Consider the following 20,350-nt stretch of genomic DNA (forward strand, 5'->3'; position numbering starts at 1 on the left):
TTTGTCATTGAAAGAATAGAAAGAGCCAAATGGTGTTGAACTCTTGCTGTCGTGAGATCACCATTCACTTCGTCTTCCTCGCTGTGATTGTTATGGCAGTTGGAAAATGACATTATGGTGCATGTCCGCCACCAACAACAATGGAGTGTGAATCAGGGCATGCCTATGCGGGGAATGCCAGCCCAACACAGACCCTCAGTTGTAGTATCTGTATGCATCTCCACATGACCGGCACAAGCAGATGTGTTTTTCGTTCCCTTATATTGTCATCAGACATAACGTTGCCATGTATTTATTGTGGTAATCGTGGCAGTTCCTGATTCCCTTCAGAAATCAGAGTACATGCCAGATCAATTGGGAGAAATCTAGCTGCCTTACACTGATTTCTCTTAATCCCCTACCCCGATTATGCGAATCGGCCTTCTCATTTACACAGCACTTGAGAACTCTGATAACAGCAGCATATTATTATATTAGTTTATTGAGGTGATTATCAAGGTGAATGTAAATACAGCACTGGTTGGCCTTTCAAAGCTCATATTTCCTTGGACTTCCTTGAATTTTTGGTACTTCTTCTTTCGCTTTGACTTGCCACTCGCTTGGGGAATGTTTCATCAGGGGAAGAGTGAAGGTGAAAAACAAGTTGTCGCCAAAATATAAAATAATAAAATTGTGATGCTCAAGAGACTTGTGGGCCTACGAATCACTGGGACCATTGACGAGTGAGGTCTTTCATTTCAAACTGGGATGGACAACTTAAGATACCAATGACAGGACAGTGGTTTTATGAGTTCCTGCCAACAGAATGAAATACGTCAACTGCAACATTACATATCATCAACCGTAGCTTTTCTTAGATACTTCCTAATCCTCATTCAATCATTACGACACACAAAAAAAGGAACTATAATCGTTCAGGACTCTGTAGCTGCTCGGAGTGGTAGTAGATCTAGAACATCTTACAAATTCAGAAAATTGTATCCCTTCTCTGTAAAGTAGCCTTTAAAACCACATCATATCATATTATGATGTCCCAAATCCAAGAACACACCGAGTCTCATATCATGATATCAATTTCACATCACCCAGTCCTTTTGCCACATTGTCCTGGACTCCTCTATGGCACCATAATGCCAATAACGGTTTGTTGTCGTCAATAGACCATTGACTTATGTTGGAAGTTAGCTCAATTATTTTTTCTTGTGATGAGATATTTTTGTTGTCACTGTTGCTGGGTATCTTTTAAAAACAGTTCCTTGGTTCCAGACCCTCAAGATATTGGGGTTGGCAAAATTGGCACCGGTCCTGGTGGGTGAAACAGCATCTAGAAATGTTTCGGCATTATAACTCGCGCTTGAACCAAAAGTGGGACAGTCACTAAAACCGGAAAAAAAAATGATGCACGTTGAAGAAAAAATTCCACATGCCTGTCGCTGCTTTGGAAAATTGTATTGAAATCAGTTGAAAGGGAGGGCTGGTGAGTGGATAAGGGAGGGGGCGGTGGGTTGGAAGGGAAGGGGAATACACAAAGTGGCATTATCAGCAGGCTTTACTGTGAATGACAGTGTGAAGAGGACACTGTGAAATGACTTGTACATATATTCCTTGTGGCTTAGGTGAGCTGTATGTGACAGATGGTGAAATGGATTGGCTCCTCCGAGACATTTTCGTCGGGACAGATCCGGGTTATTGGGCCTTCTCCTCTGAACAGCGATGTGTAATGACAGCAACCACGGCGGCAGAGCAGGAGGCCACTCAGTGAGACACAAGATACTCGGGATTACCAATCCACCGCCACAACATCACCTCCCTAACAGGATAACACAGCATAATAAACTCCATAAAATAATCAAACTTATTAAAACTCTTAACCCCTATTTAATACATTCTTTTCGGCTTACATACACTGGCATTCACCGTTCGTCTAGCCACAAAAGAGGATAGTCTTATAAGACTAGAACACAGGACAGCAGCTTGTGATGCTTTAATATTGGCTTTAATTGGATTTGTAAATTGTGTGGCTAAATTAACACTTTCTGTGGCTCTGTGACTTATAGTGAAATGTGTACGGGGGAGAAAAAAAGAAGCAAAGTCTTAAAGTTAATTAATCGTCTCTGGTCCCAGCTTAATTAAAGTTGCCCAGTGTTTGTAGTTAACTGGTGGATTGATGGAACAATGGTATGAATGGCCGCCGCTGCCGTGAGAGAGAGCCCGCAGAGAGTTATGGAGACAAGAGGATGGTTTCAAAGCCGCTGATTGCCACTGACACACACACACACACACACACACACATGCACACACACACACAAATGGATGCACAAGCACACATGCATGGATGTACACAGTGAAACGGATGTTTGTGTGCATGCATGGGAACGCACAGACACAAACATCAATGCAAACGCACACAAACACACACACACACACACACACACACACGCTCACACACACACATGCACACAGGGGCAGGAGAGTCCCCTTCAAACTTCCCAGTCACAGATACCCATTACTCCCATTGAGGGTTTCACATTAATTAGCTGGGATCAAAACCTACAAATCCCTCCGCTGAGAGTTCAGCTGTATTACTGAGCCCTGCCTCCATCATCTATCCTAGGTCCCCTGACACACACACACACACACACACATTAAGAATGAATGAAATAATACAAACCAGACAGTTCCTCGAGATTATGTATATCTACTTTTGGTCGTCAACTCTCCACTTGCATTCTGCTGTCATGTTTCCTGTGATGAGAATTTTAACAAAACAATATTATCTGTTTCATGAATTCGTGGGAAATTTCTAACAACCATTAGCGACACTTAGTTATATCAGTGTAAATAGCCATTTCCCATGAAAACATCGCAGCCATTGTGATCTCTCCAGTGGCAGAAAATCAGGCGCAAGTGATGCAGGAATATTGCCCTCCTCTGGAGTGTCAGGATCATGCCGGAAAATAAGTTGAACTGCAGATAAATGAGGGCGGCAATTTATTCTGGGGTGTTAGCTGGGGCTTCATATACTGCACACCGCATTTCAGATGCAATGTCCAAAATCCAGGATGTGCATTCCCACTGCTTTTGTAGGAGTCTGTGCTTCGAATATGATTGTCTCCCAAATGCCAGATGAGACAACAAAAAATAAAAATAAAAAAAGAGAGAGAGAGATGCTACCCTTTAACCTGTTCATCAGCACCATGCAAAAACAATCCGTTTCTGGTTTAACCTTTAACAAAGTGTCCATTTCTGTGAAAAATGCAGGTTGACAAATAATAATGTAAGCATTTTAATGTGACACACATAGATCACAAATATAGATAGGTACAATCTGTTAAAATGTATAAGGTGTATCATACAGTAGGCTATAAGGTTAACATATACCACAATGTAACTTATTTCATATATTTTTGCAGTCTCTCCTGTAGACTCTCAACAGCTTTTTGGATTTCTGCTCCCCTCCCTCCCTCCCTCCCTCCCTCACTGTGGAGGAGATTAAATGCTGTGTGTCAGCGAGATACCCATGAAATAGGCTTCATAATCTTTGAAAGAAAAAAAAGTGCCTCTTCCCCATGGTTCAAGAGTGAAATAATTTCTGAACAAACTTTTTGAATAACACCACTCGCAGCAGGTCTCCAAGAGTCTTTCAAGAGGCATCTCCTACTTTGCACAGACACTAACTTGATTCTTTTCAGCTATTATTTCAAATCATATGTTCCGTAATTTTGAAAACATTTGCAGCTTCTCATCGCATTTGCGTGGTGATGTACATGACTGCCAAAAGTGCTTATTATAATGGTAGATTATTTAAAGAGGTGATGCAACTCAAAGCAACCTGATCATAAGAGCATGCCCTGCTCTCAGACCTGGTAGAGGACGCCCTCTGCTGGCCAGAGACTACATGTACAGTGTATGAAGTAGACATTTGTTCAAATAGATCTATCTCTTTCAGCTTCACTGTGTCATAGCTTTTGATTCAAACATACCTCGTCTCTTCCTTACACAAATCCACCTCAGATCACAACCAGGAAGAACACAGCAGACTCAATATTTCACTGGTTTATTGACATGTGTATAGCGATTGTCTGTGCACCGGAGGATTACAGAAAGGTATGATATAAAATAATACAAAACAGCTGTACATACAGTATACTGAAGTGTTTAAAGGAATGCATTATTAACTGTGAGGTCTGAAGCTGTGTAACAGGGTCAGCTACTTATCTAATAATGTGAGTTCACAGGAAACAGTTAAAGGTTTTCCATCAAGGATGAGAGGAAGTTAGTACATGCAAAAATATGAGAAAATAAAAAAAACAAACAAACAAACAAAAAAAAAGAGCAGGAATTACAGATGAACTGAGATTAATAGTGGTATCCAACTTTAGGATGATGCCTGGCTAAATTTCAGGGAATTTCATCGGTACTACAATCCAAAAAACAACAGCAAAAGTATATTGCATAAGGACAACTTCAACCCAAGGTGGGGTCAAACTGAATGCAAAAGGATAGTTAGGAAAAAATAAACCGTGAGAAAAATAAACAAGTTATTTCATGTCCAAAATTAGAGAAGCCAAAAGGGTGCTGCAACGATTCCTCCATCCACATGCCAATGTTAACACATGAACTGTCATAGATATTATCTTCAGAAGCAGGATTCACTGGTGCGGCTCCAGTGGTTTTGGCGTGCTTAGTAAGGGGCAGTCGACTGAGATGTTTTCATAACCGTTTGTGAACCTGTCTGGTTTCACTACACCCCTTGGAAATGGCAACCCTTTTATAACTACCCGTATGTGCAGAATAGGACTAGTCCTGGACCTGTGGAAAGCTACTGTGTGTTCCCTGGGTTTGGGTCATTCAACAGGGAGTTGTTGTTTTCACATCTGATGCCCCACTGAAGGGCTTTCAGTCGTGACGCTTTGTAAATACACAACAGAAATGTCTTGTAACAGCCTGCCTGTAGGCACGGCCAGATGTGTAACACACTAATCCTGAGCTACAGTAATTAGCAACACTGTCAATTATCCATCACACCATGTGTTTAAATCTTGTATTTAGACTTCAAGTGCAATTTTTTTTTTAAAGTAAATGAAAATATTCAACAAATATAGTGAGTTAACAAACCGGAATTATCTTGAAACTAGCAGAAGAGCATTCTTTGATTCAAGACGTCCCGTTTCCAAGTCTAAATACAGAATGAAAACAACTGATGAGGACAATTATCTGTAGTGAATTATTGGTTTAGTGGAAAATCTTAGCATAGTAGTACAAAGTGGGATTTTATGAGTCTCATTCATAAACATCACACATCTATCAAGAATCAGGAGTGGGGCTTTTTTTGTTTTGTTTTGTTTTTTGGAAAGGTCTCCCAAAAACAGAAGCTGTAGTTGGAACAGCCGAGGACTTGGAAGACATCTTGATCTATCTCTTCTCACAGGCAAAAACACTCAGCATGAATACGTTTTGGCAATCCACCGTGCAAAGTTGTGAGTGAGAGAGTTTGTATGTGTATCGAGTATGTGTAGTGTACATAATGTGTATGTTCAGCACATGCAAGCTAGACACAGTTTCATGTGGGTGTGTACTGTCAATTTTACATCTTCCATACTTGAGGCTATAATTGACACAATCTGACTTTTCAAGCTAGACCATATTCAAGCTACACCATAATATTCAATTACAAAAATAGTATCACAATATAGACAATTCAATATGAGCACCTGGGAAGGCTAAATATAGCCTGAGTATTTGGCTACATTCATTGTCTGGGCAATGTTTATGGTAGCGTTGTGTGTGTTTGACACAGTGTTGGCAATATTTTCTCACTCACAAGCTCTCCTAGATCTACCACACGATAATATTCTGAAACATACAGAACTTGCTTACACTGAGAAACAACAGTTAACTAAAATCAATTATCAGTTAGAAAAATAGCTGTATTTTTTTTTTTAAACACTGAACATCTAAAAGAACCCCCTCCCCCTTCCCGAAATAAATCCCTCCCCATTTCCTAACAAAATAGTTTTCTTTGAAACAAAACAAAGTTATCTTTTGAGGTTATATAAGGTCACACCTTTCCGCATTACACACTCTTAACACCCTGTTTAGCATAATTCACTAACCAGAAGTGTGTTCAAATACACACACCAATAACAGTCCACATTTTGACAACACCAGATACTGTGCTGTGAGCTGGGATCCATCCACATGTTACTTGTCTTGAAAATATTTAGTTATTGACCCAGTAGCTCATCTTCATGCTTTACAGTCGTTATCTCAACATACTCCAATTAATTTTCATTTGCAAAAAAGAAAAAAAAATCACAGTTGAACACACCTCTGGTTAAGCCCTTGACCTGGAAACCATTTTCAGCCATGCTTGAACTGATCCATGACCCTGCTAAATATAGCACAACAACTAGCTTATCTAGGAGGGTATTGCATGGGAGTGCTATTATTGCTTTAGAGAGTTATGAAGTGGATTTTGCCCAAATTTAAAACCAAGCCCATGTCTACACCCTCATCTGCTTGGAAATCAGAATAAGATCTGGTCGGAACAGGCATGGTGTGTCCTATCCTCATGCAGCGCCCCCTCTGAACCACTGATGTTCAGTCCTGTGCCGGGGAAGAGCCTCGAGGTTTTCCTTCCAACAAAAAAAACTGCACCAGCTGATTTCACTAATTCACTCCTCCCGTGTTGGTTGAGGCTCTGCTTATTAGTAAAACCAGCTGGTGTTGTGTTTGGCTGAGATGAAAACCTGCAGATTCTTCCATGGCACAAGGCAACACACCTCTGGCTAAGAAGAAAAAATTATCCACATGACAAGACCGATACCTCTTCTTCTATGTTTAATTCACCTATCCTGATCTCATAAGGACTAACAAACATCGAGGAGAAACAGGGGGAAGGAATCCTCAGCCCAGAGCTGCATTCAGCAGCACAACGTTAGTCAATGTTCAGACTGAGTGTAGCACACGTTTTCTTAACATGAAACTTTAAGATAAACCAGCAATGGGCAGCCATGTGCCACGGAGGGATGGTACTATGCAGGTTTGCGTTCCTTCCAGTGACTACACCAGCTCATTCATTGTGTTTGTGGCCTTTTGGTTAATCTGTCAGACATCCATGGCAAATGGTTGCCCATCCCTGTGTTACATCCTCTCCATCAGTATCTTTTCGGTGTTTGGCATTTTTCAACGTTTGCAAGATGAATGAAGCTCGGGCGTCATTCTGTTAATGTGCTAGTGGTTGCTGCGCTGCAGTGGCTAATCAATGGGGCCCTGGAAGATGAGCCGCGTCCAGCCGGGGGAGCTGAGGGCAGTCGAGCAGAAGGGGCAGACGGGTCTGAAGGCGTGGGTCCCATGAGGCAGCGGGGTCTCGGCCCAGTACTTGGCTGTCCTCTCCGAGCAGACGTGGCCGCACGGCACAAAAGCGTGTGTAGGGGCTCCGGCGTCTACATACACTGCTGGCTCACACCCAAGCCACAGGGGCACGTAGGGACCCAGGCTCCTGCACAGTGGGCATTCTCGGCGGGCTGCAGGGCCCTCACTGTCTCCTTGTTCCTCATCCCCCTCAGATCTCTGTCCCCAGTCGTGGCGTCCATGAACATGGCCACAGGTGAGGTAGACCCAGGGCTGGCGCTCTTCAAGGCTGACAACACATCGACAGAATGTCAACATTTTCAATTTTGCATAAATTAGAGCCTGATCGATATTATCTGTCGATACTGGCTCATCACAGCTATATGTACATATATGTGCAAAAAGCACTAAAACATGGCATTAAAGGCACGAGACAGTTCAAACGGTGTTATTAAACAGCTTGTTCTGCAGACTTCACTGTTTACAGTGATTTGTACAGCAGTGAGTTGGCAGAGCAGAATCACAGATGGTGGTGCTGATTGTGTTAAGAAGTCAGGAACTTTACTATTCAACTGTGAAGTATCATGCCTCCAGTGCATATCTTTACTACAACTATATGATTACCATGAGAGTTCCTTCCTACAAATGTGTTTTTTATGTATTAAAAAAAGTCTACCTGCCAATATATCAGTTTTTGCCAAAAATTGATACTGCTTATCGATTCAGTATCAGTCAGTATCCTGAGTGAATTACTACTAGCACTATTCTCTAAATAGTAACATATTAACATTGCTTTTGTAGATGTAATTAGTATCAAATTGTAAACAGAATCACTGAACTGAAACACCAAGTGACCAAGCAAGCGTGACCAAGTGACCAAGCACCCGCGTGACCCACATGGTCACGCGGGTGTTACTATGGATCCCACAAGAGTTCTGGGCAATATATGCCCACAAGCTATGTAATTAGTTACAAATTTTATTGGCCTGTTGCCCGTTTGCTCAAACAGAAGTCTTACCTCACCCAACCATGACCCTAACCTTAACTAACTGGGCATATCTTGGGCACAACTCAGGTGGGATTCATGATCATGCATCACGCAGAATATGTGGCTCCCACCTGTGACTCCGAGGCAGACTTGGGAAGGCCAGTGTGCTGAGACCCACAGGACACTGGGGCCGGGCAGCATTCAGCTCCTGACGTAGTGCTTCCAGGTGACGCAGGGTAGGAGCGCGGAGCAGCCCCTCACCGGTGCGCCACAGCAGAGTGGCTCCGCACAGATCCACCAGGGAGCCGTCCCGCAGAGCGCTGCTCTCCCCCTCAGCCTGCAGGGGTGACACACACAGAGACACAAGCTTATGATAACAATCCCATCATCAGCGGTACTGATGTACAATACATGCTGCTAAAAGCCAGTTGTTGAGGCTAAGTACGACTGACAGTACTGGCACAGTAGCAAAGAAAGGGGGGTGCAAGTATAATGGAGCTACTGGACCAACAGAAAAAATGTAATCTGGCCGTGCTAGTCTATAGCTATCTATGTAAGCTACATAGCTAAGCTGCTGACCTTCCAAAATCATGAATGTTATTATTATGAATGAATGGAAAATTAAGTCATTGAGTCACATATATATTTATTTATATTTTGACCAGAGATTCTTCTTGTCATTCAAGCGTGCCAGTTAGTAGGACTATTTCTGTCTCCAGAGCAGCTCTGTGTTAAAGAAACGCTTGACTACAACATACATTTTGGTCCAAACACAAGAAAAGCTCAAGCACATTTTTCACACACACACACACACACACACACACACACACACACACACACACACACACACACACAGTTGTCACTCAATGTAGCATGTGACTGACCAGTTTGCCCCTGCTGGGCCCGGAGCGTGTCTCCCGCAGGGCATACACGTCTCCACAGACAGAGATCTCCCTCCACAGGCCCTGTTTGGAGTCCTCTGGGAACCCCTCTGGGTGCATCACTAGCACCCCGTTGGTGGTGAGGCCATCCATGTGCCCATCAGGGTTTTTCCATTTGGTAGCTTTTTCCTGTGGAAGCAAAGACACGTATGATTATTGGAGCTAATTAGCTGAGGTTCAGGAGTAGGGCTACACCTCAACTCCGCCTCCTCCTTAACCTGTATGCATGTAATGGAGTTGAAATTATACTTTTTGTATTTTGTGAATTTTGCCATAACTGAGCTGCCCAGTCAGTGTTTGGTGTTTCTGGAGCCCCTTTCCACTATCCACTGCAAGTCTATCCACTGCATCTTTGTACTTTTATTTCTGAGAAGTAATGCTGTTTACCTCTGCTGGGGGTAAGTAACTTACTGAGCTATGTACCGCTTATTTTACTCTTTTCTGTGAAAAATGTAGTTGTTGAGTGGTTGCGGAAAATTTGTATTATTCATTTTGTTGCACTGTTTTTGCAGTGGTTTGACCACTAGAAACACTGACATTGAGAGGCTTTGCATGTGTATTAGAGGTGCAGCAAAAAAGAAACACAGAGCTGTCTTTGAAAATCAGATGGGAGAACAGGCACAAGGCAAATTTTTCTATTGTGCTCATGGAGGTTTATTCTGAAAGCAGCAGGAAGACTGGAGGTGTGTGATATGTTATGTCTTCCAGGTGGATGGCTTTGCCAAACTGTAAATAAGCTAATTGTCATTTTGGTTGATTTCGCAGTTATTGCCACTACATTTCAGCAGTATCCACCAGGTGTTTTTTTTTTTTTTTTCTGTTGTTCTGTCAAGGTTTTGTAATAATAACCTTTATATTGCTTATAATTTTATATATTAACTCTCTTTCCATTTTAAGATATTTAAAAGCTCTCAGTTATACAGAGGTACCGTATTTCACCAATTAATCGCCCGGCCGCAAATAGCCGCCTGGTTCTTATAAACACCTGGGTTCTGCACCCATTTTGCATATCAAATGCCCACCCGAATAACAGCCGGGGCGATTATTTGCATTATATTGAGGTATCCCAAAATAAGGCTATTCACCTTATTTTTGCAGAAGTAAACAGTTAGCCGCACAATAACTGTGCAGCACTTCCGTTTTCTGTTAAAATAAGAGAGCCACCAACGTTAGAAAAAAGGGTGTACAGTAATCTTAAATCGACTGACTGTAAATATGTTGGACGGTAACTGTCATCACGATAATGGCCTGGTGCAGGTGTGTGCAAAAATAAATAAAGCCCTGCAGCGAATAGCCGCCTGGTTCTTTTAAACGCCTGGGGTCCAAGTTGATTTTGCGTATTAAACGCCCGGGCGATGAATTGGGGAAAGACGGTATTTATAAAGACGATGCTATGATGAAAAATCAACATGATCACAGGCTCACTTGTTGTTTGTGTATATCAAAATATATTTTTGCATATGTTTAATGAGACATAACAAGAGACTCTGATGGAAAGACTGAAGACATGTCTATGATTCCATGTCTTCCAGAGAGTAAATGAATGATTAAAGGAGGTTCCTTGCTCAAAAAGTCTACTGTCCTTTATAATGAACATCAGTTTCACTAAACTGGTAGCAGCTGCTACATATACACACCTGCCCTGCACCCACGTTTGTTTTCATTCTTTTGTGCCCCTCCCACCCTCGCTTTCTTCTCTCCCCCTCTCTCTCTCTGCTTTTTCAAAGCCCCCGAGGTCCTCAGGAGCTACAGAGGATTCTTCACCAAAGACTTCCCCACACATCTGACCCAAATCTGAGAAAAAGCATTCATCCATGGCCAAATGTTACAAATGTGCAAACTGCCAACCTTGCATAATTATTTATGCTCATAAACTGGAAGATATAACCATTCACACCATTCTGAATTAAAAATATAATGGCCAATGTTTTAACTCCTGGCTGTGTCTTCCTTTAAGAGGATGAGAAATAAAGTTGAGTATTTCTGTAAACTTCTCAATGCCAACACCAGCTCTGACACTCAAAATTCAGTAGTTCTAAAAGTATACTTTTTCCATGCTTTGTGAAATTAATGTGCATTTCAAGATGCAATATATTAGGTTATTCAATATTTAACTGTTCAATCTTGCCATCTGCCTTTCCAAACAGAATCAGACCACATTCAGTCAGTTCCCTCAGAATAAATACCCCTGCAAGAGGAAAACCTGAGCTCTCAAGAATCCAATGTTTTGAAGTTTTCAGTGCCTTTCAATGCATTCTGATGACTTTAAATTGGTACAAACACCAAAAATTGCTAAAAAACTGAAATACTTTTTAATGCTTTTAGATACCTAGTACTAATGAGAACTGATCATTACATTTTATCTTAGTAAATTGACCTCTCCAGTCTGCTCATTTTGCTGCATGCCTTGCATCCCTTGCAAGTTAGACCTGTTCTTACTCCAGTTCATGAACTGACATTATCCCTTTGATAAATCTGTTTTCTCACCCCTAGGAAGATGTTTTTGGAGGAGTCAAAGCCAGCGGCGTAGATCCGTGCAGTGTAAGGTGGGTTGCGTTCACACACCACTCTGCAGGCAAAACGTGAGATGGTGCTGGGAGCGATGGAGGGGTCTTCACCTTCCTTCCCCCCTCCAGAGGTGTCTGTCACCACAAAGTCGATGGGACTTTCTGTGGAGCGCCCAATCTGCACGGGACAGCACAGAGACTGGTCAATTGCGATCAGCTGACAGAAAGGCTGGATATTACTCAGTTCAACATGCATTTAGCTTCGGCTGTTTGCTGTGATCCAATTTTTCCTGGCTTATATTTTCCAAAAGTAGACCTTTATCCACCACATAGTGGAGGCTTTCAATGTTGTGAGTGATTTTACCCAGAGCAATCAGTGGATCACATGACAAGGACAACATGTGGATTGGAATTTGTAAAAGTGATTTTACATTACTGATAAAGAAAGCTAGAAAGAGTCAGGATTATTAAGAACATACAATATACCATAACACACAATTTAAGGTCAGGGTAACATTGAAGGTTTAGTACCCATGGATTTTATGAAAAAAAAAAAAAAAAAGTGTAATATGCATTATTGTACAAAACAGAGGTAACTGTTAGTCAAAGCAGTCAGTTTGTTTTTGCTTGTTTGACTGTATCTGGGTCCCACTTCTGAGCTGGCACCCCTCCGACTTATTTTTGGGTTCAATGAATATTCATGTCTCCCTGCTGTGAGGGAGTCTGTGTCACACGGCTGCATGGTGAGCCACCGTGTGTGTGCGTGCTGGAGGAGTCAAATTACCTAAACATGATTTCAGACACCTATTAGAAAATCACTCCACTTTTTTGGATTTTTGCCACAAATATTAGTTGTTGGTAAAAATTAATTCGAGTGAAAATTTTCAGATGAATTTTTTAGTCATTTTTGAAGCTGTAGAGATAATTAATCTGATGCATGTGCAATTAGCAAAAGCAAACGTCTCATTTTTCAGTTGAGCTCACTTACATATTTTTCAAATAAGCACAACAGTCTGTTGAGATCTCGAAAGTTAATCTCCCCGTTTCTCTACCTGTTTTCAACATTTCTTTGTCAAGTGCATTCTTTATATAAATATATGCAATCACCATTGTCAGCATAATTTAATCAAACCAGGGAGCCAAAATTAGAAGAGGACTTTGTGTGTAAATACGGTGTGTCTTTTTTAACATAAATGCTATTGGAGTTCAAGCGAAACCCAACAACTGTATTTTTGCTGCAGCGCTGAACACAAACCTGAGCCTGTTTTCTAAGTTCCATTACCTGAAACATGTCTGTGTTGTTGTCATGACAGTACTCCACCACCACCGTCTGGTTACGGGACAGAGTGAAGGAGATGCTGTGCTGCCCCCTGCTGTGAACGGCCTGCAACAACAACAGCACGCAGCAGGCGCTGCAGTCACATAATCTGGAACAGTCTTGAGTTTTAACTTAGAGACAGGGTATGACGGAAGTAGATAAAAGCTGCTGTGTCATTTTTCTTGGCAATCCATTTGCTGGACTGAAATGTATGATTACTTAAAAGGCAAAAAAAAAGTTTTAAACAGCAATAATGCAAGTGATAGCAACACATGACTATGTTCTTGATTCTGATGATATAAAAAAGGTATTTGTGTCTTAAACACCCAAGAGACTGTGGATAGTCAAGAATCAGTCTTCATGTGTAGTCATCTTTCCTCTGGCCCCTTTATTAAAGTCAAGAGGGAGTCGCAGGAAGGAAACTAATGTTACACACTAATAACACACCCACTCACACTCACACACACAGGCACATGCAGACACATACCTTGCTGTCCTGTGATGTGTTGAGGATGTGCACGGCGCTGGGTTTGACACCATTGGCCTTGCTCCTTCGGTAGAGAGCGAAGCGGCTCCTTCTGCGGCCTCGGTCTCCGTTGGGGAGAGAGCCATTGTACCTAGAGATAGATAAGCAAAAACAAACACAGGGTAAACATAAGAGCATGGAAATAAGTACATCATGAAGACTACAGTAGGTATGGAGCAATAAATCAATTCAATATATTGTGATACTTCCTCTTGTTATTATTCGTACACTTGTGCCAAACATTGATATTTGAGTTTTCAACGCAGTTTGCATAGATAGCAAATTTGTGTCACTATGAGGTGCATCTGCTTCCTGTCTGTAGGTGTTTTAACTGGAACTGTTCTGTCATGTTTATGTTGCAGTTGCTGTGCACATTGAAACACTGAAAAACATTATTGATTCCTCCAAACTGAAATTTTATTTTGCCTTTTCCAGTGCATGTATTCTTATTCATGTACAGATACCGTGATGCATCATAGCTGATTATCTAATAGTATATCACATTGCAAAACTGCTTGTATTGTGATTGTTATCAAGGGTGAAATATGATATTGTCAGTTACCCAGTGATTCCTACCCCTGGACTAGAATAAGGTGGGCAAGACAAAACTGAGATACACTTGACTAGAATAGGACACATAAGACTGTTCTAAAAATAGAACAGAATATAATAGAACTTTACTGTCTAGGCGAGAGAGTGAACACATATTGGGATATAAGGCTGGGCTCAAAGATAACATGTACATACAATGTAGTTCAATTTCAGTTCATCTGGCTTCATCTAGCTTGCTTTTTGAGGAAACTCAAAAGGGAGGAAGTAACAAAATGCATTGTTGTCTTGTTCATATCCTCTATTTATGTTCTCTGCTGATCCTCGCGGGAAAACTAAAGCTACAAACAAAAATGCCACAAATACTACCAAGACCTCTGTACAAACATCTGCAATCAGAATGCAAATCTGTATTGGCTGCAGTATTACAGCCTTTTCAGGTGAATTACAAACACGGCATTCATGAGCCACTCATGATTCACGTGTTACTGTTGAACCTCACCCATAGGGCAAATGCCACTTGAATCTCAGTTTGCACTTGAAACTCTCGCACACTGTGCAGGAACAAGTCTAACATCTCTTTACAATTAAAAGCATTTACAACACAACTCTGCAATTCCATCTTACTGTACCATTTGTGTATATCCTAAAGCAACTGCTCAGTTTAAGACTGAATACTTTAAAGTCTTTCCTTCTTAATTCAAGCAGACATGCAAATTTACATTCGTCTTTGGGTGAGACTTGTAAATAATCTAGTCCAAGCCTGTGCACTAATTTTCTGACTCAATTTCAACCTCTTTGAAAAGATGATCTCAGTTTTCATGTGTTTTTAATGAGTGTGTAGCTGGATTTTAACTTCACTACTTCCTCTCTGGAGGGGGCTATGACTAAAACATTGAATTTGTTCCTAATTTCCCAATGAAGCTGAGGGAAACTTCATTTTCACGGTCTGAGTTCACACAGAAGGCTGTATGCTGGTTTTAAGCTTTTGGCTAATCAGTGGTGCATGGTCTTTATTAAAAACTATTCAGAGGATGCCCACTAGGCAAGAATACTTTGTGAAGGGCATTAACTCTGCCCTCAGTGGCCTTCAAATTGGATCACTTCACAAGGCATCTGGTCTTGCTCTGTTCACAGATCTCTCTCACAGTGGGATCTCAAAATAGGGTCAGGAGACCACAGCCTCCTTTGATACTGTTTCCACAACAAGATATTGTATTGAGGAATGAGTATTCTGGTCACAAGAGTCACAATCCTGATTTGTTATTACCTTTCCTCTATAAACATTGAGAATTATGTTAGACAATGAACCCTTTTACACAGGCATATTCATGTGCTCTGGGTGGCTGGGTTGAATTTGGATAGAGAAAAAACATAAAATCTAGGTGCAATCGCACCTAGACATTAAAACAACCTCCAAATGTGGTCACAAACATCTACAATCTACTAAACAGGAAAATTAAAAAAAACAAACTGATATGCACATATCCAATCAACCAGGGAACACAAATCAAACAGGTGGCAGTGAGAAAAGATAGTAACAAAGATTGTCAAGCCAATTTGGAACATGGGAGACAGGGTGTTTACAATCAGTTTTAAATGTAATCCAGCTAAATATATCTAGACACAATCTGGATACAAGACCCATGTTAATGCCAGATGTACAAGAGGTTACAGTATCTCAATGGATCAGAATGATCAGTTACTGGCAAGAGTCAGGATAACTGTATTACATTTAGGTTCAGTTAGGTCCAGGTAGATTGTAAGAGTTTAACATCCAAAGGGGAAAATAATTGGTGAAATCTGGGAAGAGCTAAGAAAGCACCAGATTGCATTACAAATGGACATCCAGCAAAACAAAGATCAGCACTCAAAGACAAATGGTGAGTTATCATCCTCTTCATATATTAATCTCTCCCTGCATTCTGTAAGTCTTACTTTCCCTTAAACCAATTTGCATCAGATACACATATGACTGGTAAATTAAATTTCATTTACTTTAAACAGTTTATTTCAGTACTGGCTGCCCAGTTTGGTCAGCTGATCAGCTGATAAGGTAGTTAGAGAGTTAAATTGTTTTTGTTGTTCTTAATTTTTTGTACAGACCGAGGGCTGGTGTGATTTGTAACCCTATATTAAACATAGGGTTAGGCTACATGGTGACCAAATTACAAACGATAAACAGTTCAAAACTGATGACTGAAACTCAAATATATATATATGAGCTACTATAGTCAAGGGGTTCATATGTTCCATGATACAGCACATTCTATTAACAGTTGAACAAGTGTTGTCAAAATGTCTGGTTCACAAATTCTGCTGAATTTTTGGAAAAATGAAGTGATAATATTTCCTTGCTGACCTGTGTAATAATGGTAATATGATAGGTATTGATCCTCATCAGGAAATTCTCCTTTTGTGTGTCTTTGGTTGAAACTGCAGGCTCAGCGACAGCATACCACCCTTGGAGCTTATAAGGATTTGGTGTCTTGCTCAAGGACACTCCAACAGGGCAGGAGCTTGCCAATATGTTGACTTTAACCCTGGTCCACTGGTTAAAGGAGGGTCTCTCTGATCAGTCTGCTGTCCTGTGTGTGTGTAAATGTGTGTGTGACTGAGTATTTTCTTGATATTATGCATTTTTATTCAGCAACATTACCATGCATCCCAAAACCACCACTCATTTTCTTTTTGTTTGTGCACCAATGATGGGCCAGAACACATCAGGACAAAGTCAACAAGCTGTTGGCGAGAAGGTCTGAGACTCTCTATAAAAAAATATATCCTAAGAGTAAGAGCACCTTGATCCAGGATGTGAGGTCAGCTGACATGGACATACACACACGACTCGTGAGATGCAATGCACCCAGACATGGCCTCAATTTCTGAGGACAGTTTTATCAGTGTAGACTTCAATCACACAGGAGCACACGGTGCTACCTGCTCCTGTCTGGAGGGCTGGACTGGAGTACATCAGGAAGAGAAGACGCGGGTGGATAAGAGTCGGGGGAGTCTGCATAACGAAAGATGAGAAGATGTGGAATGAGACCAAGGAAAAGAGGGAAGGGCAACGTGCAAGGATGAGAGAAACAGCTGAGAGGGAGACAAGCCAGTGCCTTGACATCAATACATAAAGAAAGGTGGTCAAAGGCTACCATGAGAGAGCAAAGAGAGTACCAGGCCCAGAGAGATGGTGAAATGAAGTAAAGGGCAGGGTGCTGGGAGAGGAGAAGGAGACAGATGAATCCAAAACAACTTAAGGGAGAGGGTTGAGGGGAAAGGCCAGCGGAAGAGCAGCTGAGCATGGTACGATTTGCCTGGGCAGTCCTGGCCTGCGTCACGCATGTGCGCACAACACGATACACAGTATGAAATATTCAGTCCTTCTGCCCCCCGACACGGGGTTTATTTTCGTTGCGGGCAAGCCACAGAGGAGGCCTGCCTCTCTGAAAGTCAGCACTCAGCAGAACACCGGGAGGCTGGCAATCCAACGGGGAGGGGACTGAGTGAAAGACAGAGGAATGCGACAGAGACAGTGTAAGACTGGTTGTGCGTGAGATAAAAGGGCGTGGGAGAGATAAATAGAACAAGAGAGGAAGTCTTTTCATGGGGGTGAGTGGGATCTTTAACAGGCACACAAGTGAGCTGAGCTATGCCAGACTGGACAGAGCAGGATAGTACGCTGTGTCCAGGCAAACTAAGATAATGAGTGATGGCAGGCAGCCACTGCAAAGATCACATGCCCTGCACTGAGACAGGCATTGACCACACAGGGCATGTGATTATTTAGGCAGACAGATGCAGAGTCAAACCATGCTTGTGTATGCAGGCCAGGAAAATATGATCTCTGACAGGCAGCAGTAGAAAGAGCATCTTGATTGTGACTGGTGCCCACTCTGAGCGATATCTACAGTATGTTTGGGAACTGAGCTGCTGGTCACTATTCTGATCATGGCTTAAAAAGAACATATCTAGTAAATTATAGTAATGAACATATATGTAGTGGGGCTGAACAATATATTATTACCATATTGTTATCTACATACGTACATGTGTGATATTAATATCTCAGAAGGAAACGATATGGATGATATCAAATTTAGGGTTAGAGTTAGCCTAAGACAGTGTGTTCTGATCAAAAATATATTGTGAAGTGACTGCAATTTCTACTTCCAGTTGGTAGTATTATGCTGCTTTTAGAAGAATGCTCAATTTACACTGTTGCTACACTTAAAATATTGTTGAAGCAGAGGTTGCAGCAAAATGTTTGATTTTAATCCTTTTTTATTTTATTTTAATGCTGTCTAAGAAAATGATTGGCCTGTTCTGATCAATAAAATACTGTTAAGTATCTGCAGTTTCTACATCTAGTTGGTATTATTATGCTGTTTTTGAAGAATGCTTAATTTTCACTGTTGCTGTACTTAAGTGTGAACCCATAGTCATGACGTATATCGTATCATGATCAAGATATTTAGTATAAATATCGAGGTATGAAATTTTATCCATCTTATGCAGCCCTAATATGTAGCAATTTTGGTTACTATAGTTCAATATAGCAGAGTTGGCAACTTTACTAGCGTGCTAGTCTAGGGCTAAAATTCCAGCAGTGCTACATCAAGTCTAACCTCAATCATCAGTTTCACCAGACGGATGAAGACAGCAAGCTGGTAGCCAAAAATACTTGATTTCCTACACTTAATGGAGTGAAGTCGCATGAAACTCCATGATACAGAGGTGGACACACTTGTGTTCAAGTTGTGCAGTCTAAACCCTGAAGATGTAAGCTAAATTATGACTTCCTTCCTTCGACTGGTGGCATCATGGGTGCAACACACTGGTCTGTGGTAGGAGCGGGAAGATGACGAGGGCTAATCAGTATTCTGATACAGGCTGCATCCTCCTCACTCCATGCTCAGCCAGAGGGGAAGAGAAAGGCCATTGGGTCAGTTATCTTTGGCATACACAGGAAGCTCTGTAGGGCAAAAGGGAGGTCTGCGTGAGTCTGGGTCTGACTGTGTCCATGCCTGTGTGTGTGTGTGTGTGTGTTGAGGCATTACTGGTCTCTGCAGACCCTGCATAGTTTGAAGCTAGAGGGTGGAAATGCTGTGGAAGCTGGTGGCTGTCACCAGCACATCCTGTCTACTGTGTGCATGTGTGTGTGTGAGAATGTGTGAGTGCGTGTGTGGTAGTGCTGGGGATTTCTCTCCTTGTCTTGAATGACTGCCTGGCTGCAGTGTTTATTGATTAGTAACACACATGAAACAGACCGTATGACAAAACTGATTTGAGGTAATAGCAGGCTTTTTCCAGACACCGGTTTTATCCTCTGTCCCACTTTCTGCAATCACAGATCCAGCATAGTATGACATCATTGGGATGTTCAGCCTGAGCAATCGAGTGCTGATTCCCCCACTCCACCAACCATTGATGAAAAAGCGGCTACGGCCGTAGTAGCCCTCTTTACTATGGCTATAGTAGATTTCGCATGGTTTACACACAAACACACGGCACGTACAGAGATAAGGTGATGGTATGTGCCATAGCCGAATAGACCAGGCTCTCGTTTGTGGTAACGAACAAAGTTTGTAAGAGCACTACACCGTCCTGGAGGCGTTATTAAAAAGCCAATAGTGCTCCAATTTGATGAGGAAAAACCAGTTCAAACCCACTGCCACCAGAGACCAACTAGTCGAAAAACGACGATAAAAATGAGACAGTTTTTAAAGAGCTGTGGATTAAACCTGAACTCACACGTCATCCTCTTGGTTTATTGTGCTGATGGATCCGTCTGGCAAACTGGACAAACGTTTCTCCATCCCTTATAATGATAATGTATTCATCAAATTTCAACGACTTACCCCAAAATGACCAACTCGCCGTATTTTACCGGGTCTTTAACGGGCACATCATCTCCGTCCTTTTTCGGCGAATTCATCAAGACTGGACTCCTCTCAAAAAAAAAAAAATCGCGTCCAACGGCTGTAGTAGTGAGATTAAACAATGCTGGCTCACTCCAAACTGTTGGGAAGTTATCTGAATTGGAGTCTACCGAAGTTCAGGCGCAGTTGGGCAAAGTTTTTTCAGACTTCTTGTTGCTTGTTTTATTGTTTTCATCCCGTGAAGAAGCATCTTTCGTGGTTTTAATGTCAATGTGCAGTAGTA

General features: G+C 41.7%; 1 protein-coding gene across 1 annotated transcript; it reads right to left on the reverse strand.

The window, feature by feature from the left end:
* Positions 1 to 4,041: 4,041 nt before the first annotated feature.
* On the reverse strand, positions 4,042 to 20,350 carry LOC115356331 (E3 ubiquitin-protein ligase pellino homolog 2). The gene is made up of 7 exons (XM_030047451.1): positions 20,047 to 20,350; positions 13,598 to 13,727; positions 13,075 to 13,176; positions 11,773 to 11,970; positions 9,229 to 9,414; positions 8,476 to 8,681; positions 4,042 to 7,645 (listed from the first exon to the last, which is right to left on the reverse strand). Exons 1-7 carry the CDS (start codon positions 20,121 to 20,123, stop codon positions 7,261 to 7,263), a joined length of 1,284 nt encoding a protein of 427 aa, XP_029903311.1. The 5' UTR covers positions 20,124 to 20,350; the 3' UTR covers positions 4,042 to 7,260.

Source organism: Myripristis murdjan, chromosome 24 (genome assembly GCF_902150065.1).
Source record: "Myripristis murdjan chromosome 24, fMyrMur1.1, whole genome shotgun sequence".
Classification (NCBI taxonomy): domain Eukaryota; kingdom Metazoa; phylum Chordata; class Actinopteri; order Holocentriformes; family Holocentridae; genus Myripristis; species Myripristis murdjan.

Excerpts from the sequence above, each read along its gene's own strand:
- LOC115356331 (XM_030047451.1), bottom strand. The coding sequence starts at position 20,123 with ATGAATTCGCCGAAAAAGGACGGAGATGATGTGCCCGTTAAAGACCCG. Across the intron at positions 13,177-13,597 it reads ACACATCACAGGACAGCAAG|GCCGTTCACAGCAGGGGGCA; the intron begins GTATGTGTCTGC and ends TTGTTGTTGCAG. Across the intron at positions 11,971-13,074 it reads ACAACACAGACATGTTTCAG|ATTGGGCGCTCCACAGAAAG; the intron begins GTAATGGAACTT and ends TGTCCCGTGCAG.